Below are 21824 nucleotides of genomic sequence, written 5' to 3'. Positions count from 1 at the left end.
ACCTTGCTGTTTGGTCTAATTGTGTGATCACAGATACTTTCAGGGTACAAAACAGCGATCTCTGTTTAAAAAACACTGCCACTGAAAGGAACGCTTCTTAAGGGCCGACATTATTATTCAAATTGATGCTGAGGACGATGTAAAGAAGAAAGCCTGTTCAACAGCACTTCACTGATCTTGCTACAGCAACTTGTATCAGCCTCATTATGCTGTTTATACAAACACAGTAAGATGCTGTCCCATTGGTATTGCACTACTAATTGGAACTACTGCTTTCAGAAAGAAAAAGTAAGTTTCAAAGGCCAAAATGGAAACCTGGTTTTAATGTGCAACACGGCATTCCTTTCTTTACTGAGGTCCGTAGGATTTATAATTACAAATCCATTCTAACCTGTCCAAGCATTTTGTACACTACGTTTATCATTGTATTTAATCAATACTTCTACATTGCTATTTTGCTGTCAGGTTGCACAAATAAATACTGTCTTAATGTAATGAACTGACTCCATCTGGCATAAACCCACCTGAAATGAATTCTAGGAAGGTTTCAGCCAAGGATGAGGTGGTGAATGCAAGCAGACAACACAGCAACTACTGCTGCATTCTTTACAGCCACCCCAGTGTTTCCCTGCATAGGTTTGATCCCATAGGTTTGTGGCACGTGCTAAACTGGGGGCTTATGCTAGAGGTTGACTAATAGGAAACTGTGTGATCTTTACTTTTTAATAAACACAAAGTTTGCAGGCATTTAGGGAGGGGAGACTGGAAAGAAGGAACAAGCAGAAAACGTGGCAGCTGTGCTTCTGTCGTTTCATAGAAGATTCATCTCTCTTCTGTTATTTTGGGTAAGCCAAGAATGTCAGCAGCGAATATCTCTGCTGTGATTTCCTCTGGAATGTCTTCTTCAGTCAAAGATACCACACCTGGAGAGCAGAAACAACACAAAACGCACAACAGCAACGTAAAAACGGCTTTACAGATCCGTAAAATTTATAAGCAGCAGTAAGTGGACAGAATGCTTTTAAGGATGTACAAAGTAATCATGATAAAGTATTTGTTTACTAGCTGAATACTTTGTGTGTTCGTATCAGCGATCGAATCTATGGAACCTGCAAGGCTGGGAGCCTCACCTTGCAGTAGATCCCTGCCTCAGAAGAGTCAAAGCGCCGAATGAAACTTTTACACCCTGTTGATTTGATGTGATTTTAGGATCCCGAGGAATCCAGGAATTGCAAAGCCAGTTTGCGGTGCTGGGCAGCTCCCTCAGGAGCGGCACCTTCGCTGCGTGCAGCCCATTGCCAGCAGCTCTGACCGGATGCTGTTCTGGACTAGGACATGAACTGTACAAAAATGTGGCACTTCCCAACAGTTCCAGCAGGCAATGCCACTTGGCTGAAATCAATGCTGTAATTTGCTGTTCTAGACTGGTGTAGGCTGGGATGTAAATCATGGACAAATGGGGTAGTTATCAACAGCTCCCTGACAATGGGCTCTGCTGCCTGGATGGAATCAACACTGTACTTGGTGTATGGTAGGATTCCTTTTTGCCTGTGGACTTTGGCGTGTAAACCTTCCTCTCTGTGTTTCTAATTTCAGTTCCAAGCCAGCAGATGAACAGCGATGTAATCTTGTCAGGTCCCCGTTCTATTTCATTGTCCGTTTATTTTTAGATACACCCATGCAATTGCTGCACGGATGAAGGACAATCCATAGCTCTAGAACTATTTCTGCAATCCCATCTGAGTGTCTTTGACAGCTCTTGGCCTGACAGGGTAATGGGTTTGCAATTTAAATTATCCTGTTTGGGAATTGAAGCGATCCTGCTTCTGTGCTGTGTGGAATGCTAATCCTGTACCTGAGGGATCGTAGGTGTCCAGTTCAGATTCTCCTCCCCCCGGACGCCTGCCCATCAGGGTGGTCAGGCACTGTGCCAGCTCATCCTCCGTCATATGCTCTCCTGTACGCAACAAAGCAAAACCAGCCGCTGGGGTTACGGTGTTGTCAGCACAAAAAAAAAAAAAAAAAATTAGAAGACAACTCAAACAAGAACAGTATCCAGAAAAACCAGGATAGTTTGGAAGAGGCTTGTCTGAGATAGAGCTACACATTGCCAGTCAAAACGCGTGATCCCAACACAGGGAAATGTTGATCCTAAGAAAAATTGTCCTTGCATATTGTGTTTTGTGCAAAAATATTTATCAAAGGGAGAAATTCTGATGCAGACAGCTCGTTTGGCTACATTGCACAGGCTAGAGCTTCTGTTCCCACTGAAGAATTCCTGGCACCACAGTCCATGTCGCCCCATGTCCACAGCTGTAGCCATTTCCACTCAGAGAGGGAAGAGGAAGGTGCAGAAAGTCTCGATCTGGTATGCTGGAACAACCTGGACATAGCACTTGTTCCCAGTTAGTGGCTGGCCCCCGCTCTGAGGCATAAACTTATAGATCTGTTATGAAACTGTTCATTCTAATGCATCTATTTGTGGATGTTCACACCATCCATAGAAACAACTAACCTTCCTCACGTTGGTTGAATCCTTGGTTTCCAAGGATCTTTGTGGCAAGGAGTTTTGCCAGGTGATATACTGAGTAGAACAGCATTTCCCTTTACCTGTTTTAATGCTTAGCTGCACTAAATACTCCCTGCTTTTACACCAGGAGCAAGACAGCAGAAGTTCATTATTTACCTCCCTACAGCACTGGCCATGAGCATATTCATACATGCCTTTGCCGAGCTCCTTCTGATTCACCTGAACTAAACCATCCCCTCTTTTCTGTCTGTCACACATCAATTCAGTCCATGACTGACTAATTTCATCCCTCCTTTCTTGTCCCCCCCTCTTTTTCAGCTTTGTACTACCTGTCTGCAGACTGTGGCTGGAAGGGAGAACAATGATTCAGGTAAGGGTATGCTGGGAGAGGGATACAATTTGCCAAGATCCATACTCATAATTTGACAGACAAGATACTTCAGGCCAGCAGAGATTTCCAGAGCAGTAAAAGGAGTGCAGCTGAGACAATAGAAGTGATTATTCAATTTAAAATTTTAAGACAGGTGGCTCCACATGCCTGCCGTGGTTACCAAGCTATAGTTCCAGATTAATTTTTTGCTGCAGTGACTACGTTCTGAAATGGAAGGCAGAACTAGCAAGCATAAAGCTAATATTAGAAAAGAAATAACTCACCTCTGCACTGAAGCAGCAACAGCAAGTCTCCTCTGTCAATAACTTTCTCTCCGTTCTCATTATCATAACCAAGAACCTGAAACGCTTGTTGTATTTTTTTCATTGACAAGCCAAATGCAGGTCGATGATTTATATAAAGTTTGATAAAATCCCCTAAATTGATTTTTGTCACTTGTTCTCCAGTATCCACATACTTGCTGAATTTTACTTCATTTGTCATTTCTTCAATCTAAAGATCAAGGCAAGACAAATAGTTACATGTTTTCTTTTTGCAGAATGTCAGGCCAGTTTCCGATCTCATGAATGCCAATGTACCGTAATCGTGCACATACTGGTACCACAGATGCCGTGGCCGTATCCCAGTAACGAGCTCGCACTCAGCAGCTGAGCATGGACATGGCAAACGGTTACGTGCTTGGTGTTGTGACAATATTCGGTAAAGATGGGGGTAGCAGTTGTGTAGTCATTTTGGATTTCCTCTGTTTTCTTGCGATAGGGTCTCTGACTCTGCAGCTGTTACCAGTACCTTTGCTGCAGCTGTGTCTCCACTCTGGGGACAGTGGGCAGGCAAACCACAAAGCAGTAAATATACAACCCCGCTACAAAAGTCAGTGCATGAAAGTCCCGACATAACCGGGCTGCACACAGTCTGCACCACCCCGGCCGGCATCAGCAGTCTGTCCCCCGCCAACACGCGTCTGGTGCAGATCTGCCTCTGCACAAGCCAAATCTGAAATTTGCTCGGAGGGGCTGATGTCCTGCACAGCTGGATCGCTCTTCTCTCAGGCAAACGGGCAAGCACTGCCCGTGCTGGATACGAGTGGTTTTCCTGCAGTCTGATGCTGTGAGTCAGCCCGGCTGGCAGCTGTGCAGATGCGTGTCCGGAAGGCAAGATCTGCTCCATGCCGTCATTGTACTCGTGCTCCAAGAGGCAGCCCCCTATGCAGATACACGGGCAGCGGGGAAGCGCCGGGAGAATTCCCTGTGCCAACACGTACCAAGCCCGCTGCTCCCCGGGAAGGGAAGCTTGTGCAAGGTCTCCCTGGGAAGGACTTTGCATTCAGCCTTGGGCCTTTGTCCTTGTGTCACAAGTTTTTCCACTGAATGAAGCCCGGGGAAGAGGGAAATTTCAGCCCCTTAGATTTTTCCTGTAGCGAATGTCACACCAGGCAAGAACAGTCATTTTCACTCAGCTCTGGCTGATCAGGGATTAGGTTTTATGTCAGCCCCACTGAACTACAAAAGCAAAACACCAATTCCCAAAAGCTTTGCTAGTCAGCCCAAGCTGCCTTTTCTCCCTCCTCCTTTTCCTTTATTAAAATACTCTAGAGAGATGAACTTTCTCTCTGGATTTTAATACTGTCCTGCCTGCTTTGAGAAGCCAGTTGTAGGTTGCCTGGTTCACAGCAGCTTAGCACCTCTGTTTCCGTGCCTGAATTGCTGTTTTCATTGTGATTTGAGGCAGGAGGGGGGTTAACAGTTACTCTTCCAGAGACACTTCCCAGGGGAATATGTTCTCTGTGTCCCCAAGAGATGAAAATGTAATGAGCCAAGGAAAAGCACTAACAAAGTACGAGGGGATAACACCACAGCTTGACACAAGGGCAAAGCAGTCCTGGCTCAGGCGAACGTTTGCGAGTTGCAGGGGCTCCGAAACAAGTCTGCTAGGTGGTGGCTGTGGCAAAAGGTCCTGCCTCCCGTCTGCTGGCTCTCCTGGCAGAGAGAATGCCCGGGCAGATGGGGTGGCACTGACTCACAGCACCGACTCCGCAGCCTGTGGGGTTCCTGTGCAATCGGCAGAGACAAACGCAGCCTCCCCCGCAGAAAGATGAAGGGAGCGCAGCGACGTACGGCTTCCCTTGGGAGAACCCCTCCTGCGTTGAAGGGCTGTAGCTGGTGCAAAGAGGTTGTTATTTAAATCTCCTTGCATCGGATTCAGTAATTTTTTTTTCATGCGCTTTAATTACCCTTTTGCCAGGTCACAACATTACAAATGAGGTCTGTATACAATACAAACTGCCTTGTAGAAACAGCCACAAAAGGGGAAGAAGCAGCACCCTTATTAAATCAGTTGTCTTTGTCTGCTGTCAAATCTGAAGCTAAAAAGCTCTTGAGAAATGTTTGATAGGAAGCTCCGCTCTGCAACCTGAAAGGCAAGCTCAGAGAGAGCTCCTGCAGAGTTTATCAGTCATGAAAGAGTTTGAAGTTTCATGGGAATAAAAGCTTCTGTCTCTGTCTAAAATCAGTATCTCATCAGTCCCAGGCAGAACAAGAAAAAGAGTCTCTGTCAACGTCCCAGCGAGTGGCTGCATGGAGCTGGACATTCCCACTCATGCTGGTAACGTGTAGAACACTCTGGCTGAGCCTCCATCCGACCTGGAGGGACCCAGCCCACGGCTCACCGAGCTCACGCAGCACGTGAAGCAGCTCAGCCAGCAGTGGAAGTCGCAGAGAGACCAAAGCACAATGCTGCCCGCACACCAGGCGCTTTAGCCCATGGACTGGGGGAAGTTGGAGGCTGCTGCCCTCGGGAGCTGAAGAAAGATTCATTCCTCAACATTCTCAGTTCATCTTCTGAAGAAGCACACTTCTCTGCAGCAGTGGCAGAGCACTCAACCTCCAGAAGACCCTGAGGTCTTCTGTTGAATGCTTCTGAACCATCAGGCTCCAGGTTTGCCCAGACTGCCGCTGTGCTTGTCCAGCTTTCTAGTGAGGAATCATTACTTTGTGAAGAATTTGCTGCCAGATTCCGACCACTACTCTATTGATGCCAACCAGGTTCAGTAGGCTGAAAGCCAGCAAATACACTCTGGAGCCATCCAGCATAACAGTCAGAACCTGGCCCTCAGGACACTTAGTAAACGCAATGATTCCCGCTCTTTTCTCTTTTAGTAACAACAATAAAAACAGGTGACCAACCTTTTCCTCTGATGGATAAAATCCCATTGCTCTCATTACAGAAGGAATTTCCTCCAAGGGAATATGCGTTGACACCTGTCTGGTCTCCAGCGTGTCTATACCATGACTGCACAGCTGTGCATAGTAAAAATAGTCTTCCAGTTCCTGTGAGGGATGCAGACCAAATACTGTAAAGTTCAGACACCAACAGGAGTGGAAGATAAGGCTCCTTTAAAGATTTACTAACAAGCATATCAATGAGATTGCTGTTAAAGGCGAGATGGACAAAAAATAAAGAAATGTCAGGCCTGTATAAATGAATCTTAAACTCCGACCAGAGGTTGCCAGACAGCGTTCACGGTGAGCATAATTACCCTGAAGAATTTGCCTTCTCTGCCGCCATCCAGTAGGCTGTAGAATGGGATCAGGTCCTCCCCACCGAGGGAAGCAGCAGCATCCAAGGCACTGGCAGAAGCAGAGAAAAGAAGGTACAGGAAGGGTTCATGTGAGGAGAGATTTCACGGTTCCCTTTCTAGTCATTGTTCGCAGACAGTTTCAATAAATAAATAAAATCCCCGGGCCTCAGAATTCAGGAAAGAAAAGCATCGCCTTGAACCATGTACTATTTTATCATCAGCCTGCACTTCTGTGGCATATTTCATGCCCAGGTTTTACATACAATAGCACAGTGTGGGAATTAATTATTACTGAATGGTCCTCTTGTTTAGTGGAATGAGCACAGGGCTGGGAGCCAGGAGCTTTTCCATGGACTTGAGCTTGGTGTCTGGCATTTAGCTTTTCTGCTTCCTTATAGAGACATTGAGGGAGATGAATTAGCTAGATCAGCATTTTGAACATGCAGAGAGGGCTGGGGTTTGGTGCTTGCAATAAACCACACAAACCTAAGCTCCTTATTCCTTGATCTAACACATTCTTCCCCAATAACTCAGTGCAATCCATTACGCTACTTCCTCCGCTGTAATGGGTGACTGTGTCACAGGTGCAGTCTACATTAAACTGGAAGCGTCCGAGTGCCACCTCTTTGTTTCAATTTCATAGGCAGTTGGAGCCAGAAGAATCTGTTCAGCTTGTCAGATGAAAAAGGAAACCAAGCCTGGTAGCGCAATTATGGCGGAGCGTTGCCACATAATACCCCGCGCCTGGCAGCAAGGCTGCAGCTTTCACTCACACCTCTGTAGCACTGCTTCCACTGGGTTTTTTTTGCAAGCTTCAAGCTTTTTTCATAATTAAGTTATTTGGGTATTAAGCACAGTGGAGATGCACAAGATGCCAGAAGCAGCAATAAAATGATAATTAGCTCATCAAGAGCTTCGCTCTGAAAACAAATTACATAGAAATTCAATGTTGCCTGGACCCTGGCCAACCATTATAAAGAAGGATCATTTATATTCTATTGCCTTCCTTAAAAATGTCGCTTATTCTGACCCCCGACTGCTTAAGCCACACAAAGTGGAAAAGAAAATAAATAAGCCCGTTGCTTTCCCATCCAGGTTTCCTTTGTTCTGGCACATGAAGGTGAGCTGGCTCAGCACCCTCTGGGCTTTCCTCTGAGCAAGCAGTACCTGCAAGAAGTGTTTTAGGCATGTCTTAACCACCCAGCCTTTTTCCTAAGAAGGTGAGGGGCAATGGTGTTTCACAGGTGCGCTCCAAAAGGCAAAAATAGGAGTGAGGGCTAAAAGCCAGCTCCGGTGGGGTTGATTTGCCAGAAACCAGGAGATGCGCTCTGTGCTAGTAGTGTGACATGCAGGATTAAAATAAAAAAAAACAGCCACACACTGACAGAGACCGTGCCACGCCATCGATCTTTTCTAGCTCCGACATGGGCTAAGCTCCCTTTCCACTCCTTGAAGTACAAAAGTTGCTCCGCGCTGGACTGGCAGTTTTCAGCTCATTCGCAGCTGGCTGCTCCCTTTCGATACACACGCGTATCTCCCGGGTGTGTGCAGCCACACGCGCAAGTGGAGAACCCTCTGCCCTGCACACACCTTGCAACAAGCAGCTTTGGTCCTTGATGTGCAAAGAAACCAAAATATATATCCTGCCCCTGCTGCGGTACCCGCCTGCCACGTGGGAGCACGCGTCTGGCACCGCTGCCCAAGGGAGCTGGCAGAGGGAAATCGCACACTTCCAGAGAAAGGCGGAAGAAACCTGGCAGGGTTTATCACCGACGCTCTGGGCCAGAGCCTGGAAATCCTCATTTCCAAAAGCAGCCTTCACTCCTCCAGCCACCCCATTTACTGCAGTCCATTTACTCGTGTAAGCTAAGCTTTATAGGATTAAGGTGGCTTGTCCTAAATCCAGTCTTCAAAGGCAGGGGGGATTTCCTAGCAAATGCTGGCCTATCCCATTTGGAGAACAGACACTTTTGGATCAGCAGCCGTCCCGTACGCTCCTCCTGCAGCCAGCTCCGCTCCTCTGATCCCCTGCCTAACCCTGACAATCCCCCATCACACACACCACACCCTCACAAGAACCAGAAAAGCCTCTGCTCATCTTCTTACCATTTGGGTACCGATTCCTAAACTGGAGTATTGTATAGGTACTACGGCCACCGCCTGCAAGGTCTGCTGGTTCAGTTCCCCCTATTGACTATGCGGCTACATCACGTAGAGGGGAGCAAAGCCACCCCAAAATTATGTCCCTCCTGTTTTAGCTGCCACCCCACATAACTACTCAGGGCCTGACAGGTCGCTGCAATCTAGGTTGACCCCACTGCCATGCTGCCATCCCCAGTGTGGCACATGCCCACCGTGCTGAGCTAGGGCCTTTGGAGAACCCGTGTGAATGCAGGGCATGAGGCTCCACTCAATAAACCCAGTTGCAGGCCAGGTGTCTGGGAGCTGGCAGCCCCTGGTGTTGACCAGAGATGCTGCCAGCCTTGACTCATGTGCCTCTCAGCCAGTGGTGGGTCTCCTGCTTGCACGGCCACTGGGACCAGTCCTCCCACGCTGTGACACACCCTTGCCAGATGTGGTGTGTTGGTCTGGTCTTGGGCATGGTGCTGTGGAAGGAGAGTGAAGCTACAGGGCTTTGTCATCTGCCCCAAAAGAACTTGCGCTCAAGAGAGCCCTGAGAAGAAACCCTCCCCTTGCAGCACCCTGCTGCCTTGCCCCACCAGTGCAGCACTGCCCTATACACCAGGACAAGTGCAGAAATAACCGGGAGACCTGGCTTTAACTCCTCTGGACACAAACAGAGACCCTTCGGGACAAAAGACCCATTCTCAGTGTACATGCTGAGGAACATTTGCTTCAGCTGTGTTGGCCAAGCAGCTGTGGAAAGCCATAACAAGACTCCTTTCTTCTTCCTGCAGTACTCACTTCAGGTTGACCTCCCATTTCATAACAGTGCAGTCGTCCCCTCCCGCTGTAAAGAGGTAGCGTCCATCATAGGAGCTAGCAAGGTCAGAGACACCATCCGGATGGCAAATGAAAGCTGAGGACTTGTGGGGGTTGCCATCGACAGGCAAAATCTGCAAGCCCACCTGTAAGGAAAGAGGGAGCCTGAGAAGGCTGGGGGTCCTGCGGGAGAGCTGCACACCAGGGCAGCACTGCACCCCACTCCCAGGAGCCCTCAGGTCTCGGGCAGGACCAGCCTACGCTTGGTTTTGTCTGCAATGAAATTCCCCCAGGGACCACCACCCTCTGCAAGCTGGGGCTCTTGTACAACTGGGGTGGATGGGGCTCCATACCTTGTCCTTTGTAATGTACGCCAGGTAGCGCTTCGGGGGGTCCGTAGTGTTTGTTGTTGGAAGGATTTGTATCTTCTCCAATGGGGAGCCATAGGTTGGTCCCAAAAGGGTCTTTCTAAAAGCAAACGACATTTTCATCCATTCTAGGGCTCACAAAACATTTTCACTCTCTGAACAGCTGCCGTGCACAAGGATGGGTAGATATGGGGAGGTGTGGTAGGTGCAAAGGCCTTGTACTACTGGCTGAGAGGACAGGATAGGACAGGGTCCCTGGCTAGAAGGGACCACGCCAGGGCTAAGAGAGGAATTTAGTGCTCAGTGATCATTCAGTCCTTGTGCTTTGCTCATGTGGGCTTCTGTCTCTGATGTCCAACTGCTGCCTCTCAAGTCCAATGTGCTGGGAAGCCCTAGATCCACCTGCAACCACAACCTTACTAGACGACACCTTAATGAACAGCTGAGTGGACACAAGGATGGAGCAACCTGGCGGCCCTAGAACCATCCCAAGATCTGCATCACGGATGGGCAAACACATGCTCATGGGTGGGAGTAGGGTGGACGCGAGACAGAGAACACAGAGTCAGGATGGGGCTCCCAGGCAGTGGCAGGCCTGAATCGCTCCCCTACCTGCACTTTTTGGTCGTCGTGTTGTAGAGCTTCATTTTGTAGCAGTTGTTGGCAGTGAGGATAAAGGACTCGGTGCTGAGCTGTGGGTACCAGGCCAAGCACAGGGGCACAGCAGCCTGCTCTACCCGGTCCCTGTGTAAGACCACCAAGTGGTCCTTGGTGCTGCTGCTCAGGTCATATTCAACCTGGAGGGAAGAAGAGGAAACACAGCAACTCCCCTGTGGTCTGCCAGCAGATTGACTTGCAGATTAACTGGATCTAGCATCTCTTGCAGCAGCTGGGGCGAGCAGCCCGCAGTAAGAGAGTCTCAGCCCTGAACCCTGGGTTCAGATCTGCCCTGAAACCAGGCTGAGAAACAACCCCCTGCGACGGAGCTAGTGGGGAGAGAGTCAGGAGCTGCAGAACCAAAGACTGAGTCTCCCCTGATGCTCTTGTCCAGTCCACCACTTTAATGGCAAAGCTCCATTGCCCTTTAAACTTTCACATCGACTTACCAGCTGCCGGTCCTCCCCAAGGCTCAGGAGCCTGGGCTCGTTGCTGTCTAGCTGGACCCCAAAGAGGATGCTACGGATGGGTTTGTAGTGGGAGTGCAGCCCTGCTAGGTGTTCCCAGCATCTGCTCCCGTTTTTCAGGACTCTCTTGTAAACAGTCACTGAGTATTTCTCATCCTGGAATGACAGCGCAAAAGTCAACAAGCCACGATCCCTGCGCACGTTCCCTGGCTGGCAGTGGGCAGCTTTGTGTGTCCCCTCCGGGCTGAGCTCAGCCCTTTCCATTTTGTGAGTCACAGCCAGGATGAAGCACCGGGTTGGACAGATTTGGGCAGCTGCTCCCAAGGGCAGCATCGCAGCAGTCCTCAGCCTGGCCGGAGCATCCTAGCTGGCTGGAGGCCATTCCCCGCCACGCTCTCACAGCGGAGAGGTAGTAAATTGAGTTCAGTGACTTCCCAGAAATCACAAGGAAGATGCTTCCCACTGCCGTGCCCTGGCATCCGTGTATAAACGGGGAGTCTTTTTCTTTGTACCGATCATCACTCACTACAACCTCTGTGCTAAACTGCTTCAAGACTGCCTCGACACTTCTGCGCCGAGACGTGGGACCAAGGGAGCAACCCCCCTGATGGTGCACCAGCCAGGAGGAAATCCCCGCTCCAGCCCTTTCTACGGATGGACGCAGAGCTAAGGCTTGTCACTAAAGTTAGCGATGGGACGGTGCCAGCGGCAGCTCTGTGGAGCCACTGTGACTGGTGACGTTTTTACAGAGTGACTCTTCAAGCCAGGAAAAGCGTTTCAGAGTCACGAAGCCCCTGGGGAGGGACAGCCCTCCGCACCACTCGCTCTGCCGTACCTTGCAGGGCGGTCGGCAATTGCCAGTCCCACCGAGAGCTGCTCAGGTAAATCACCAAGAGGAAAAAACAAGCTTACAGCAGTTGCGAGGTACTCCGAATTGTGAGAGAAGCTAACATGAGTCACAGGACCGTGTGAGAACTTGAACTCTTTGCAACTGGACTGAAGGGAAATGGCATCGAGGATGTAAACGCCTCCATCAGTAAAACCAGCGGCCAGAAGATAACCTGAAAAGCATGTCAGAAAACTCTCACGACACAATCGCACCTCCCAGGAAGCCCAGTGCTTGGCAGGTGGGGAGGGCATGAGGCCAGGATACCTTCAGGGTCGTAGGACAAGCACTGGATGCCCTCGGTGAATATCCTGCTAACGAGGTACTTGGTCTGCTGGTAGTCCCACACCTTCAGCAGCCCACAGCGACTCCCCACAGCAACAAGTGCCTGCCGGGGGTGACAGGCAATGGCATTCACAGCTTGCTTCGCCTCTTCCATGACTTTTTCAAAGTTTGTCCTGTCTGTTGCAACACGGAGCACGGTTGCATCAGAGGTTGAAAGGATAAAGTTCCTGTTTAGTGCGAGAGAAACAGGATTTGATGAATCAGACTAGCTGGCTCATGTCCCTCCAAGCTATATTACACATTAGTCCCTTTTTGGCAACTTCGATGGACAATCACTTATATTTTGCAATAGGCAATACACAAACACTTCTTGACCTGGAAGGCAGGTGACACTTTGTATTCACGATCTGGTAAATCTCCGCGGGAAGACACTGGAGCCGGTTGCATTTTCTACTTGGGTAGGCAAGCCAGAAGATGAATGACATCTGGGTAGCTTTTGCCGTTTGCAAGTCACTGGTGTGTGAGACAGACAAACGAGCAATTGAGGATACTCTGAATAGTCCTTTCACATGTCTCCATGCCACCATTGTCAGTGGCTCCACGCCGACCGCGCTGCCACGGACAGGGTCAGGGGATGGTTTGCGTCCAGCGGCGCAGACAGAGCGGCTGCCTGTCTGTTGGCTCAGCCGTGCCGACCGTAACGCAGCAAAGAGGGTCCCGCTGCATCATCGGTGATGTGTAAAGCAGACGCCTGAATTAATTAGGCACATCACAGAACAAATATGTATAGTGGTCAGTCTGCCTGAGGTCTGAGAGTCTGGGCCCAGTTAAGGGGCCAAGAGGGGACCACACAGAGATCTAGGAGCTGCAGAGACACGCATGCATGGCTGCATCACGCGGGCAGCATGAGTGGGGAAACGGCAGCCTCTTTTGCTAGCCAGCCCATGACAGCCATCACTTTTTGCACATCTGGCTTGGGCACTGAAGGACACTGTGCCTCCTGCATGCCTTAGCTGGGCTCTTCAGCCATACCTGATCCCACCAGCCTGGTGAGACGAGCAGGCTCAAGGCTTTCCCGTTGGGTTTCTGCCTTTTGTGCTGCCCAGAGCAGCTGCAAGCGGCAGGAGCTGCAGCAGCGACCCAGGAAGAGGAACAAGACAACAGAGACCGAGAGGGAAAACCAAACTGGTCCCCAGAGTGCTGCTCCAGGCTGGAGAGGAATCTGTCCCACATGGCTCTTTGGAAAATATGTGCGGCCAAGGACAGGCGTTGCCAGGAGAGCCTTAACAGGAGTGACAGACATATGGCTTGCAGGCTGGATCGAGACACGGAACAGCTTCATCTGGCCTGCAGACTTCCTATAAACCCTCACGCACAGCCGTGTCACACAGAGGGGCAGAAACAGGCCGACGACCAGGCTGGGGCTGTCCCAAGCTCCTGAGTCCATGTGGCACAACCCAGCACCAGTGCCATCACCTCTGGGGCCGTCTCTGCACCACCACTGCCCCAATTATCTTTCCCCAGGCATTATAAAAACTAACTGGAAATACCCATCCACGGGAGGGGTTTAAGAGGGGGGATTAAGGGGCCCAGCGGGAGCTGGAGGCTCGGCATTAGCACTGCCTGGTGTGCTGGGTACGTGACAGAGGAGCTGCATGCCCCGGCACCAGCAGATCATCTCCATGCCCGCATTTATGCTTCTTTCACCTTCACCAAGGCACTACATCAAGTTCAGAATTTAAGACTTGCTGGGGCCCACCTGGGTTTTGGTGGCCTCTGGGAGATGCTGGGGGGCTGCGGAGGGAGAGAAGGCTGCTCAGGAGACACCCCCCTGCTTGTCTCTGGTGGGCAGGTGGGACAAATACCCAAACTGAAAATCTGTGGAGAAGGGGTATAAAGTGGCATGTTCCCTCCCTGTCCTGCATCCCTGTCCTGCATCCCTGTCCTGCCCAGAAGCCTGGGTAGAGGGTTGAAACCGGCTCCAGCCAATGCAGAAGCCCATGCAGCAGCTTTCAGCTGACCATCTCCTCGGCTTTCAAGCTGCAGGGCTGATGGAGGAGAAGACCTGGGTTTAGAAAGGGGCACTCGCCTGGTGACGAAGGGCTGGCTGCTGGCGATGCGGGAGGTAGAGCAGGCTGGGGAGGCACCGGGAGGATCAGGAGGGGTTTTGGAGAATGAGATGGAGCGAATGGGACCCACTTTGGGGTGGCTGTAGCAGGCGAGGAGCTGCAGCTGTCCATCGTAGAATTTAACCTGACCTTTCACATCACCTGTCACGATGCAGCTGCAAGGAAGGGAAAGCCTTTAATCAACACACTGACTGAGAACTCCAAATATTTCTCGGACAGCATCCTTGGGGAGAAGCAAACCTCTTCCCCTTTTCTCTGCACAAGTGCGTGAGCAGAGCCCCACACGGATGCGCGGGGGGAAAACCCAGGGCCGTGCAGAAACCACCAGGCTCTGCTGTGACCCTGCCCTGTCCCCTGCCCTGTCTCCAAGGCTGTCAAGGCGTTTGGTGGCTGTCTGCTCCCTCTGCCGGCAAAGGCCAGGAGGCTGAGCAAGACCCATCCACGACCCTCCGCGACCGTGGCAGCCCCAGTATCTGAGCTGGGATCGCATTTCCATGAGTTTTCAACCTCTTTTTTTTGTTTGTTTTTTTCCCCAGCCAAACTCATTGCTGCAAAAAGCCGGAGCAATGGCTCATAAATCAGCAGCACTTTCCTGCATAAATTTCCCTGGTCCTCACACGCTGCCAAGTGACTTCAAACTGCAACACTTGGCCATAGTTCATCAACATGAGCTTTGCGGCTGAGAAGTCCGAGGACTGTACCTACAGCTGCTGAAAACTGCCATCCCGTTACCTCTCAAACACCGTGAGCACGGTAAGGCCGTCCTGCATAGGCACCAGTTTGGTGGCCTTCATGTTGTGTGGCTTGGCCCGCAGTTCCTTGGAGGGTGTGCAGGGGCTGACCGCGTCCCACACCACCAGCTTCCCAGCCGAGGTGCCCGTCAGAGCTTGCAAGTTGTTAAAATGAAAAACCGACTGGCTGAAGTGTCCCACCACGCTGCTGAAGGTCTGTGGAGAGAACAGCGAGGCCGTGCGTTCGTCCTGGACGCTGGCTCTTCCCTCCGCAAGCAGCGACGGTCCTTCTTGGTCCCTCCGTGTGATATTCCCTCCCTGTCCCATGGCAGAACCACCAGAGGCAAGACCCCCAGGAGCAAATACAGTGGGGCATCTCTGGGAGGGAGAGCCCCTCTTGATCTCAGCTCAGGCAATCCTGGCTTGTCCCCTCAGGAGACCGAAGCTGGGGACATGGCCACAGTTGTTGCTTAAGAGGTTGGGAAGGGACAGTGCTGCTGCCGGGAGGAAAGCCAAGAGGGTGGCATGCTGTGGTCCCTCCCATGCTCACCTGCCTGCTCAGGAGCGGAGTGCCGTACTGCAAACCAGCATCGCCCTGGGGAAAGCAGAGAAAACATCCAGGGCAAGCCTTCTGTAACTGTGCCCTGCAGTGCCAGCGTGTCCCTTCCCCAGTGTCTGGGCACTGTCCCCGTGCCGTGGCAGCCAAGCCGGGCTCCTGGGGCGGAAAGGCTCGAAGACCTTCCAGAGAGCACAAAACACCCTCTTCCTCCACCCGCTCCTCTCCCAGAAGCTGCTGCCTTGATAGTGTGCAGCCCACACGCCGCCTCCTGACCCGGTGGGAGCATGTCTGGCACCAGAAATACAACTGCCCACGTCCCTACTTACCCACAGGTAAAATATCACCTGGGTCTTGCTGTTGCTGACAAACTCGTAGGGGTTTTGGGGGTTAAAACTGACATAATCCTGAAATTAAAAGGTGAAAATCTCATTAATGCCAAGCTGGGCAATGCCTTCCTAGAATCACAGCATAGTTTGGGTTGGAAGGGACCTTTCGAGGTCATCTAGTCCAAACCCCTACAGCGAGCAGGGATGCCTTCAACCGGATCAGGTTGCTCAGAGCCCCGTCCAACCTGACCTTGAATGTTTCCAGGGATGGGGCATCCACCACCTCTCTGGGCAACCTGTGCCAGGGTTTCACCACCCTCAGCATAAAAAATTTCTTCCTTATATCCAGTCTAAATGTACCCTTGTTTATTTTAAAACCGTTACCCCTTGTCCTATTGGAAGAGACCCTGCTAAAAAGTTTGTTCCTATATTTCTTGTAAGCCCCCTTTAAGTACTGAAAGGCCACAATAAGGTCTCCCTGGAGCCTTCTCTCCTCCAGGCCGGATAACCCAAGCCTCTCCTTCGGCTTATTCTTTCATGCAAAACATCTGCTTTTATCCAAAACCCACTTCACCACCCACACTGAGCTGAAAACAGAGACCAAATTCCCTGTGAAGCACCAGAGCTGTGCCCTCTCCTTTGCAAGCGAGGACAAACCAGCAGGGCCGTGGGCTTTTCCCGGTGCCACGGCTGCGGTGGGGGATGTCCCACCAGTGTCCCTTCCGCAGCCCATGGCAGGTGGGCAGCGGAGGAGCAGTGATGACAGCTCCACAAGGACAAGGTGTGATCCTGCCTCCCACCTCCAGCCAGCATCTACCAGCAGCCCTGTACGGGATGGGGAGGAGGTGAGGACAGGGCTGCCCAGTCCAGCCCAGCCGGGCTCCTCTGCATCCCTCGGCCACGGTCACTCACCTGATACCCAAACTCCGGCCTCAGCTCTGTGCTGCACGCAGGTTTCTCTGTGGGTGAAGTCCACTTCCAAACACAGACTCTCTGGCAGAGAAAGGAAAACCAAGGGACATGTGTGGGTTTCTCGGAGCTTAGGGGAGCCAGGTGAACCCCATTCCCTGCAGCTGCAGGTGATGGTGGAGCATAGAAGACCAGAGCAGGATAATCCCAGCATGGCCTGGCAGCAGAGAGATTAATTTCAGGAAATAATGCCAGAAAGTGCTTCAATGAAAGCGCATTGGAGTCAGAAGCTTTTATCCCAACTTAAGATCCATTTTCTCAACTCTGAAGCATGCACTTTAATGAAATCCAGGTCTGTCCTCCAATGGTTCAGGAAAAAGAAGCCATCACGCCGCAGACCTGCTCCACCTCTCTTCTGCTCTCCCCATCTGAATGTTCCCTTCCCCTTGGCTGCACTGGGAAAAGCTGCCAGGGATCAATCCTGCAAAGCTACAGGAGAGGAGATGTTTTCTTTACCTGCACTGTACTGGCACTAATGGTTGCCAAATACTTTGCGTCCTGGGAAATAGCAATAGCGCTGACCCCATCCTCTGGATGACTCTCAAAGATGGTGCGCACCGGTATCCTACAGAGCAAAGTCACAGAATCACAGAATGTTCAGGGTTGGAAGGGCCTTCTGTGGGTCACCCAGCCCAACCCCCTGCTGAAGCAGGGTCACCTACAGCAGGCTGCACAGCACCGCGGCCAGGCGGGTCTGGAATATCTCCAGAGAAGGAGACTCCACAGCCTCCCTGGGCAGCCTGGGCCAGGGCTCCATCACCCTCAGAGGGAAGAAGTTCTTCCTCATCTTCAGCTGGAGCTTCCTCTGCTTCAGTTTGTGCCCGTTGCCCCTTGTCCTGTCGCTGGGCACCACTGGAAAGAGTCTGGCCCCGTCCTCCTGACCCCCACCCTGCAGATATTTAGAGGCATTTCTAAGGTCCCCTCTCAGCCTTCTCTTCTCCAGACTGAACAAGCCCAGCTCCCTCAGCCTTTCCTCCAGTCCCCTCATTATCCTCGTAGCCCTCCGCTGGGCTCTCTCCAGTAGCGTCCTTGTGGGCATTCACAGCAGCACAGGGCGTTCGTGGCAATCGCTTGGCAAAATCTGTGGCACAGCCCAGCCTGGTCTGCGTGGCAGGAACAGAGTCTGCAAACACTGGTGCTGCCACGGCAGCAACCAGCACCATGGCTGATGCTCAACGTCCTCTCCATCCCTTCCTCCCAAGCAAATGGCTCTGGGAAACGACTCACCAGTGATCTTTTAAAAAATACTACAGCTTGGGGACATGATGTGCTCAGTCTGGCAGAGCTCAGCCCTATCTGTGGGTGATACAAGGATGATGAAGCCATCGGTTTGGTTTTGGCTCCTTTGCTGCTTTACCGTGTCCCTGTGTTTCTCCCATTTCACTCTTGGCTGAAGCTGGAGTCAGTCCTAAGTGATTTACCGGATATAGAGGTTTCCAAACAGGAGGTTCCCAGGAGCTTACCCGGAGAAGGAGTCCCACACGATGATCAGAGCATCTGGCCCTCCATCTGCGGTTGCAACCCAGCGCCTGTCTTCACTCACACACAGGCAAGAAATGGCATTTGTGTGGCCCTGGGGAAAGAGAAGCAAAGAAGTTCCTGGAGGCTCCAGACCCGGTGGCTGTTTAAAGCATCCATTAAGCTGCTTTGCTCACGAGCTCCCCTTGTCTTCCCTCCCAAGGGTCCTCCACTCCCACCCTTCCAACCCTCCTTTGCATAGGCTGCCCCTCGATTCAGTTATAGGTGACCGGTTATAGCAGCAGGAGAAGAAGTGGAAAGAGAGTTGAGGAGAAGGGGAGGAAGAGGAGGAGGGAGATGCATGGGCTGCATGCCAGACCTGCAGGTGGTACTGCCTATTCCCCAGGACGTCATAGATGACCACCGTGTGGGAGGAGACGTACAGGAGCACCAGGTCTTCCCCATCCATCAGGCTGTGCACGGCCAGGCTGCTGTTGTAGCCCAACACCCAGGACAGGCTCTGTGGGGAAAAGGCAGCTCCTGGCCCTTAGTGACCAGGACGAAAGAAAAAAGCCACAAAAAGCCTCTGGGGTGACAGGAGAGAGCTGGGCAGGAGCACCAGGTGCTGTGCAGACCATGGTGGCACCGTGCCCGCTGGCACTCACAAGGGGGTGAAGGCTGGTCTGCCTGTCCTCCTGGAAGAGCATCCCCGGCGTGGCTGCCCGCACCAAGCTGGCAGAGCCATCGCTCCAGTCGTCCTCCCCGCTCCTCTGCTGTGGTTCCTGCTCCCTGCAGCCTGAGCAAGGGCTGGAAATGACCCCCTTGGGCTCAGGCAGGGCTGGGGGTGCTCCAGAGGTTCCAGCACCTTCCAGGCGTGATGTCCCAGTGGTGTCTTCTCCCAGGGCAGCCCCTGAGGTGGCTGTGTCCTGCCTGCCAGCCCAGGTGCTGAGCAGGCTGCCTGGGATTCCCATTCCTGAAGGACACCACAGGGGATCCGATGGTACATCTGCTCCAGCATCCTCTGGTGTTTCTTCCTTCTCCTCGGCAGCAGCGAGGGGGTCCTTGGAAAGGGAGAGAGGTTTTGGTGGGTGCTGGCTCCCGGGCTGATCTGGCCAGGGTCTACCCTGCGGCTAGTGGGAATGCACCCTGGCACATCTCAGATCCAATCTACATCACTTTCAGGGCAGACTCCAGTATCAAGATACTCCTCTGCTCCTATCCAATCTGCCTATGGATTTGTACCAGGGAAAAAAGAGCCATGGAAAATATCCCCACCAATTGCTTCTCCTCTTTCTGCACACCTAATCTTGTCCTTTTTGCATCTTCACAGCATCCTGCATCTCACACCAGAACCTCTTCCAGACAGCTCCTGTCGCTCGGGCTAAGATGCCCGAGTTTCTTCTCCAAAACTAACCTATACATCCTTTGAAGGCAAGAAGTCTGGCCTTTTTGCTGTTCATCCCCGACTACTCCCCATGCAATGGTTATGGATTGCTACAACAGGGCACACAGTCACGGGCTGGAGAGGGAGCAATGGCAAATTGAGGTTAAAACCAGGGGAATCAGGTCCTAGAACTGGCACTGAAATGGCCACAAAGGACTCTCCAGCAATCCCAGCTCTGCTGCCAGCATCTCCCACCGTGCTGCCCAGCGAGCAGATGGAAAGCGAGGGTAAAAAAAAAATCCCACCACCGCCCTCCCTGGCCCCTCGCCAGCCTGTTAATAAACATATGAAATAGCCCTAGGGTGTCAGAGCTCGCAGCAGCCCCTGGACAGACCTTCCCCGGTCTGAGCAGCGGCCACTTAATCTTGTTCTTGGGATCCACATCAGCTTTTACCTTTCCCCGCGGGGCTACTTGATTTTCTAGAGCTCTCTCATGCAAGGTATAAACCTCGTTTGGACACCGTGTCTGTTTCTGAGGGAGGTAAGATAAGATTTCTTTTGGCAGAGGGACGAGGCCGGGTTCCCTCCCGCTCATGTAACTCTCCAGCAGCTCAAGTGCGCAGCAAATATCGATGGCTGAGCTGAGACTACGCGGAGACGCTGCATCTGCCGAGCCCCGCTGGTGGGGTCCCTGCTCTGCCTCCCCGGGGATGTCTCTGGAGAAACCACGTCTGAGAGATGCTACCCCCTGGTCCTGGAGCTCTGCTTCCATCAGGACCTGCCCGTGGACCCCGTGTCGGGCAGAGCTTGCTGAGGTGCAGCCCTCACCTGCTGAGACAGCACGGCTGTCTCCCAAGCTGTCTGTCCATCCTGGGATGTCTCCTCGGGCTCGCTGCTTACTCCTGCTCTTCCTCCAGTTGGGTTCTCTGCTGTAACTTCATGTGAACCATCCATCCGCACCTTCACCCTCCTTCCAGTGAGCTTGGGCACGGAGAAGCTCTGAAATACTACACCCCCCCCCACCCAGGGTTTGACTGCACAATGACCTGGAATTTGGCACAGTTGGAGGAAAGGGCACCTGGGAAGCTGGGAAACAGGTCCCAGAGCCCCTTTTCCAGCTCCAGTAACCCTCCTGTCAAGCGCAAGCAAGCCCAGCACAGCCCCAGTTGCTCCAGCTAAGATCAGGCTCCCATCCCATCTGCCTCCACGCCTCGCCGGGCACAGACGTTTCCCCTCAGATGGGGATTTGTCACAGTCCCCGTAAGCAGCAGGGCTAATCCCGGGTGGCAGCTGGTTCGTCTCCAGCTTCACGGGTCTGGATTTGAGCCAACACTGAAAGCTTTCACAGGAGTGAGAAGGGGGCCCCGGCAGGCAGGACGGGTGCTTGGGGAAGGCCACAGCCCCACAGGTCCCACCGGGGTCACCCAGAGCTGTTCCTGAGCCTCCCCCATACCTCAGGGCTCCCCAGCTGTCCTGTGGTCCCGCTGCCCTGAGGGACCTCCCTGGGGACCCCACCGCTCACCGTCACGCCGGTCCCCGCTTCTGTTTGTGGCCGACTGCCGTTCCCAGGCAACGGCTGCGCCAACAGCTGAGCCAACGGCTGCCACCAGCGACAGCCCGGAAACCACCGGGGGAGAGAGGGGGGCTGTACGGGGAGAGATGGGGGGACCCTGCTCGTCCCCACCGGCTGCCATGTACAGGCAGCGCTGTGTCCTTGCCCAAAGCAGGAGCCTGGAGGCTCAGGGGACTTTCAGCCCCTCGCCCTGCCCAAGCTGAAACGCGGCTTGTGGCTGTGACAAAGGCCCCCTTGGAATTGTCAGATCCTTTTGAGATCAGACTCTCGCCCTGCCTGGGGAACAGGATGAGGACTTTTTACCTGATGCCCCCCATGGGGGGGCTGTGGGCAGCTTCTGCTCCCTTGGCACCCCTGAGCTGGCTAAGCAGAGTGAAAGCGAGAAAAACCAGCCTCCAGCCACAGCCGGGTCCCCCCACCATCCCCAGCCCTCTGCCAGGGCAACACTTGCACAGGAGACCCCATTTCCAGCCATCACTCCAAGCTATCGCCTTCACCACTGCAGATAATCAGCTCTAAGCGCTCCAAAGTGTTGGCTCCAGCCTTGCTGTTAAGCTCAAATAATAACAATTTCTAAATCTAATTTGTTTT

At 52.4% G+C, this 21824-nt stretch overlaps 1 protein-coding gene across 1 annotated transcript; it reads right to left on the bottom strand.

Annotated features, from left to right (window-relative positions):
* Window positions 1-693: 693 nt before the first annotated feature.
* Window positions 694-21246, bottom strand: CFAP251 (cilia and flagella associated protein 251). The gene is made up of 22 exons (XM_075434945.1): window positions 21183-21246; window positions 20489-20667; window positions 18942-19337; window positions 18656-18796; window positions 18282-18391; window positions 17275-17383; window positions 16762-16842; window positions 15850-15927; window positions 15515-15559; window positions 14966-15180; window positions 14194-14388; window positions 12087-12331; window positions 11846-11994; window positions 10916-11089; window positions 10422-10606; window positions 9795-9909; window positions 9424-9587; window positions 6457-6547; window positions 6104-6247; window positions 3185-3413; window positions 1856-1957; window positions 694-923 (listed from the first exon to the last, which is right to left on the bottom strand). The coding sequence occupies exons 2-22, from the start codon at window positions 20612-20614 to the stop codon at window positions 823-825; spliced, it is 3195 nt and encodes a 1064-aa protein (XP_075291060.1). The 5' UTR covers window positions 20615-20667; window positions 21183-21246; the 3' UTR covers window positions 694-822.
* Between the last annotated feature and the right edge of the window lie 578 nt (window positions 21247-21824).

Source organism: Opisthocomus hoazin, chromosome 13 (genome assembly GCF_030867145.1).
Source record: "Opisthocomus hoazin isolate bOpiHoa1 chromosome 13, bOpiHoa1.hap1, whole genome shotgun sequence".
In the NCBI taxonomy this organism is placed as follows: Eukaryota; Metazoa; Chordata; class Aves; order Opisthocomiformes; family Opisthocomidae; genus Opisthocomus; species Opisthocomus hoazin.
The sequence above is the reverse complement of the archived record's forward strand: the minus strand, read 5'-3'. Positions and strand labels throughout refer to the sequence as shown.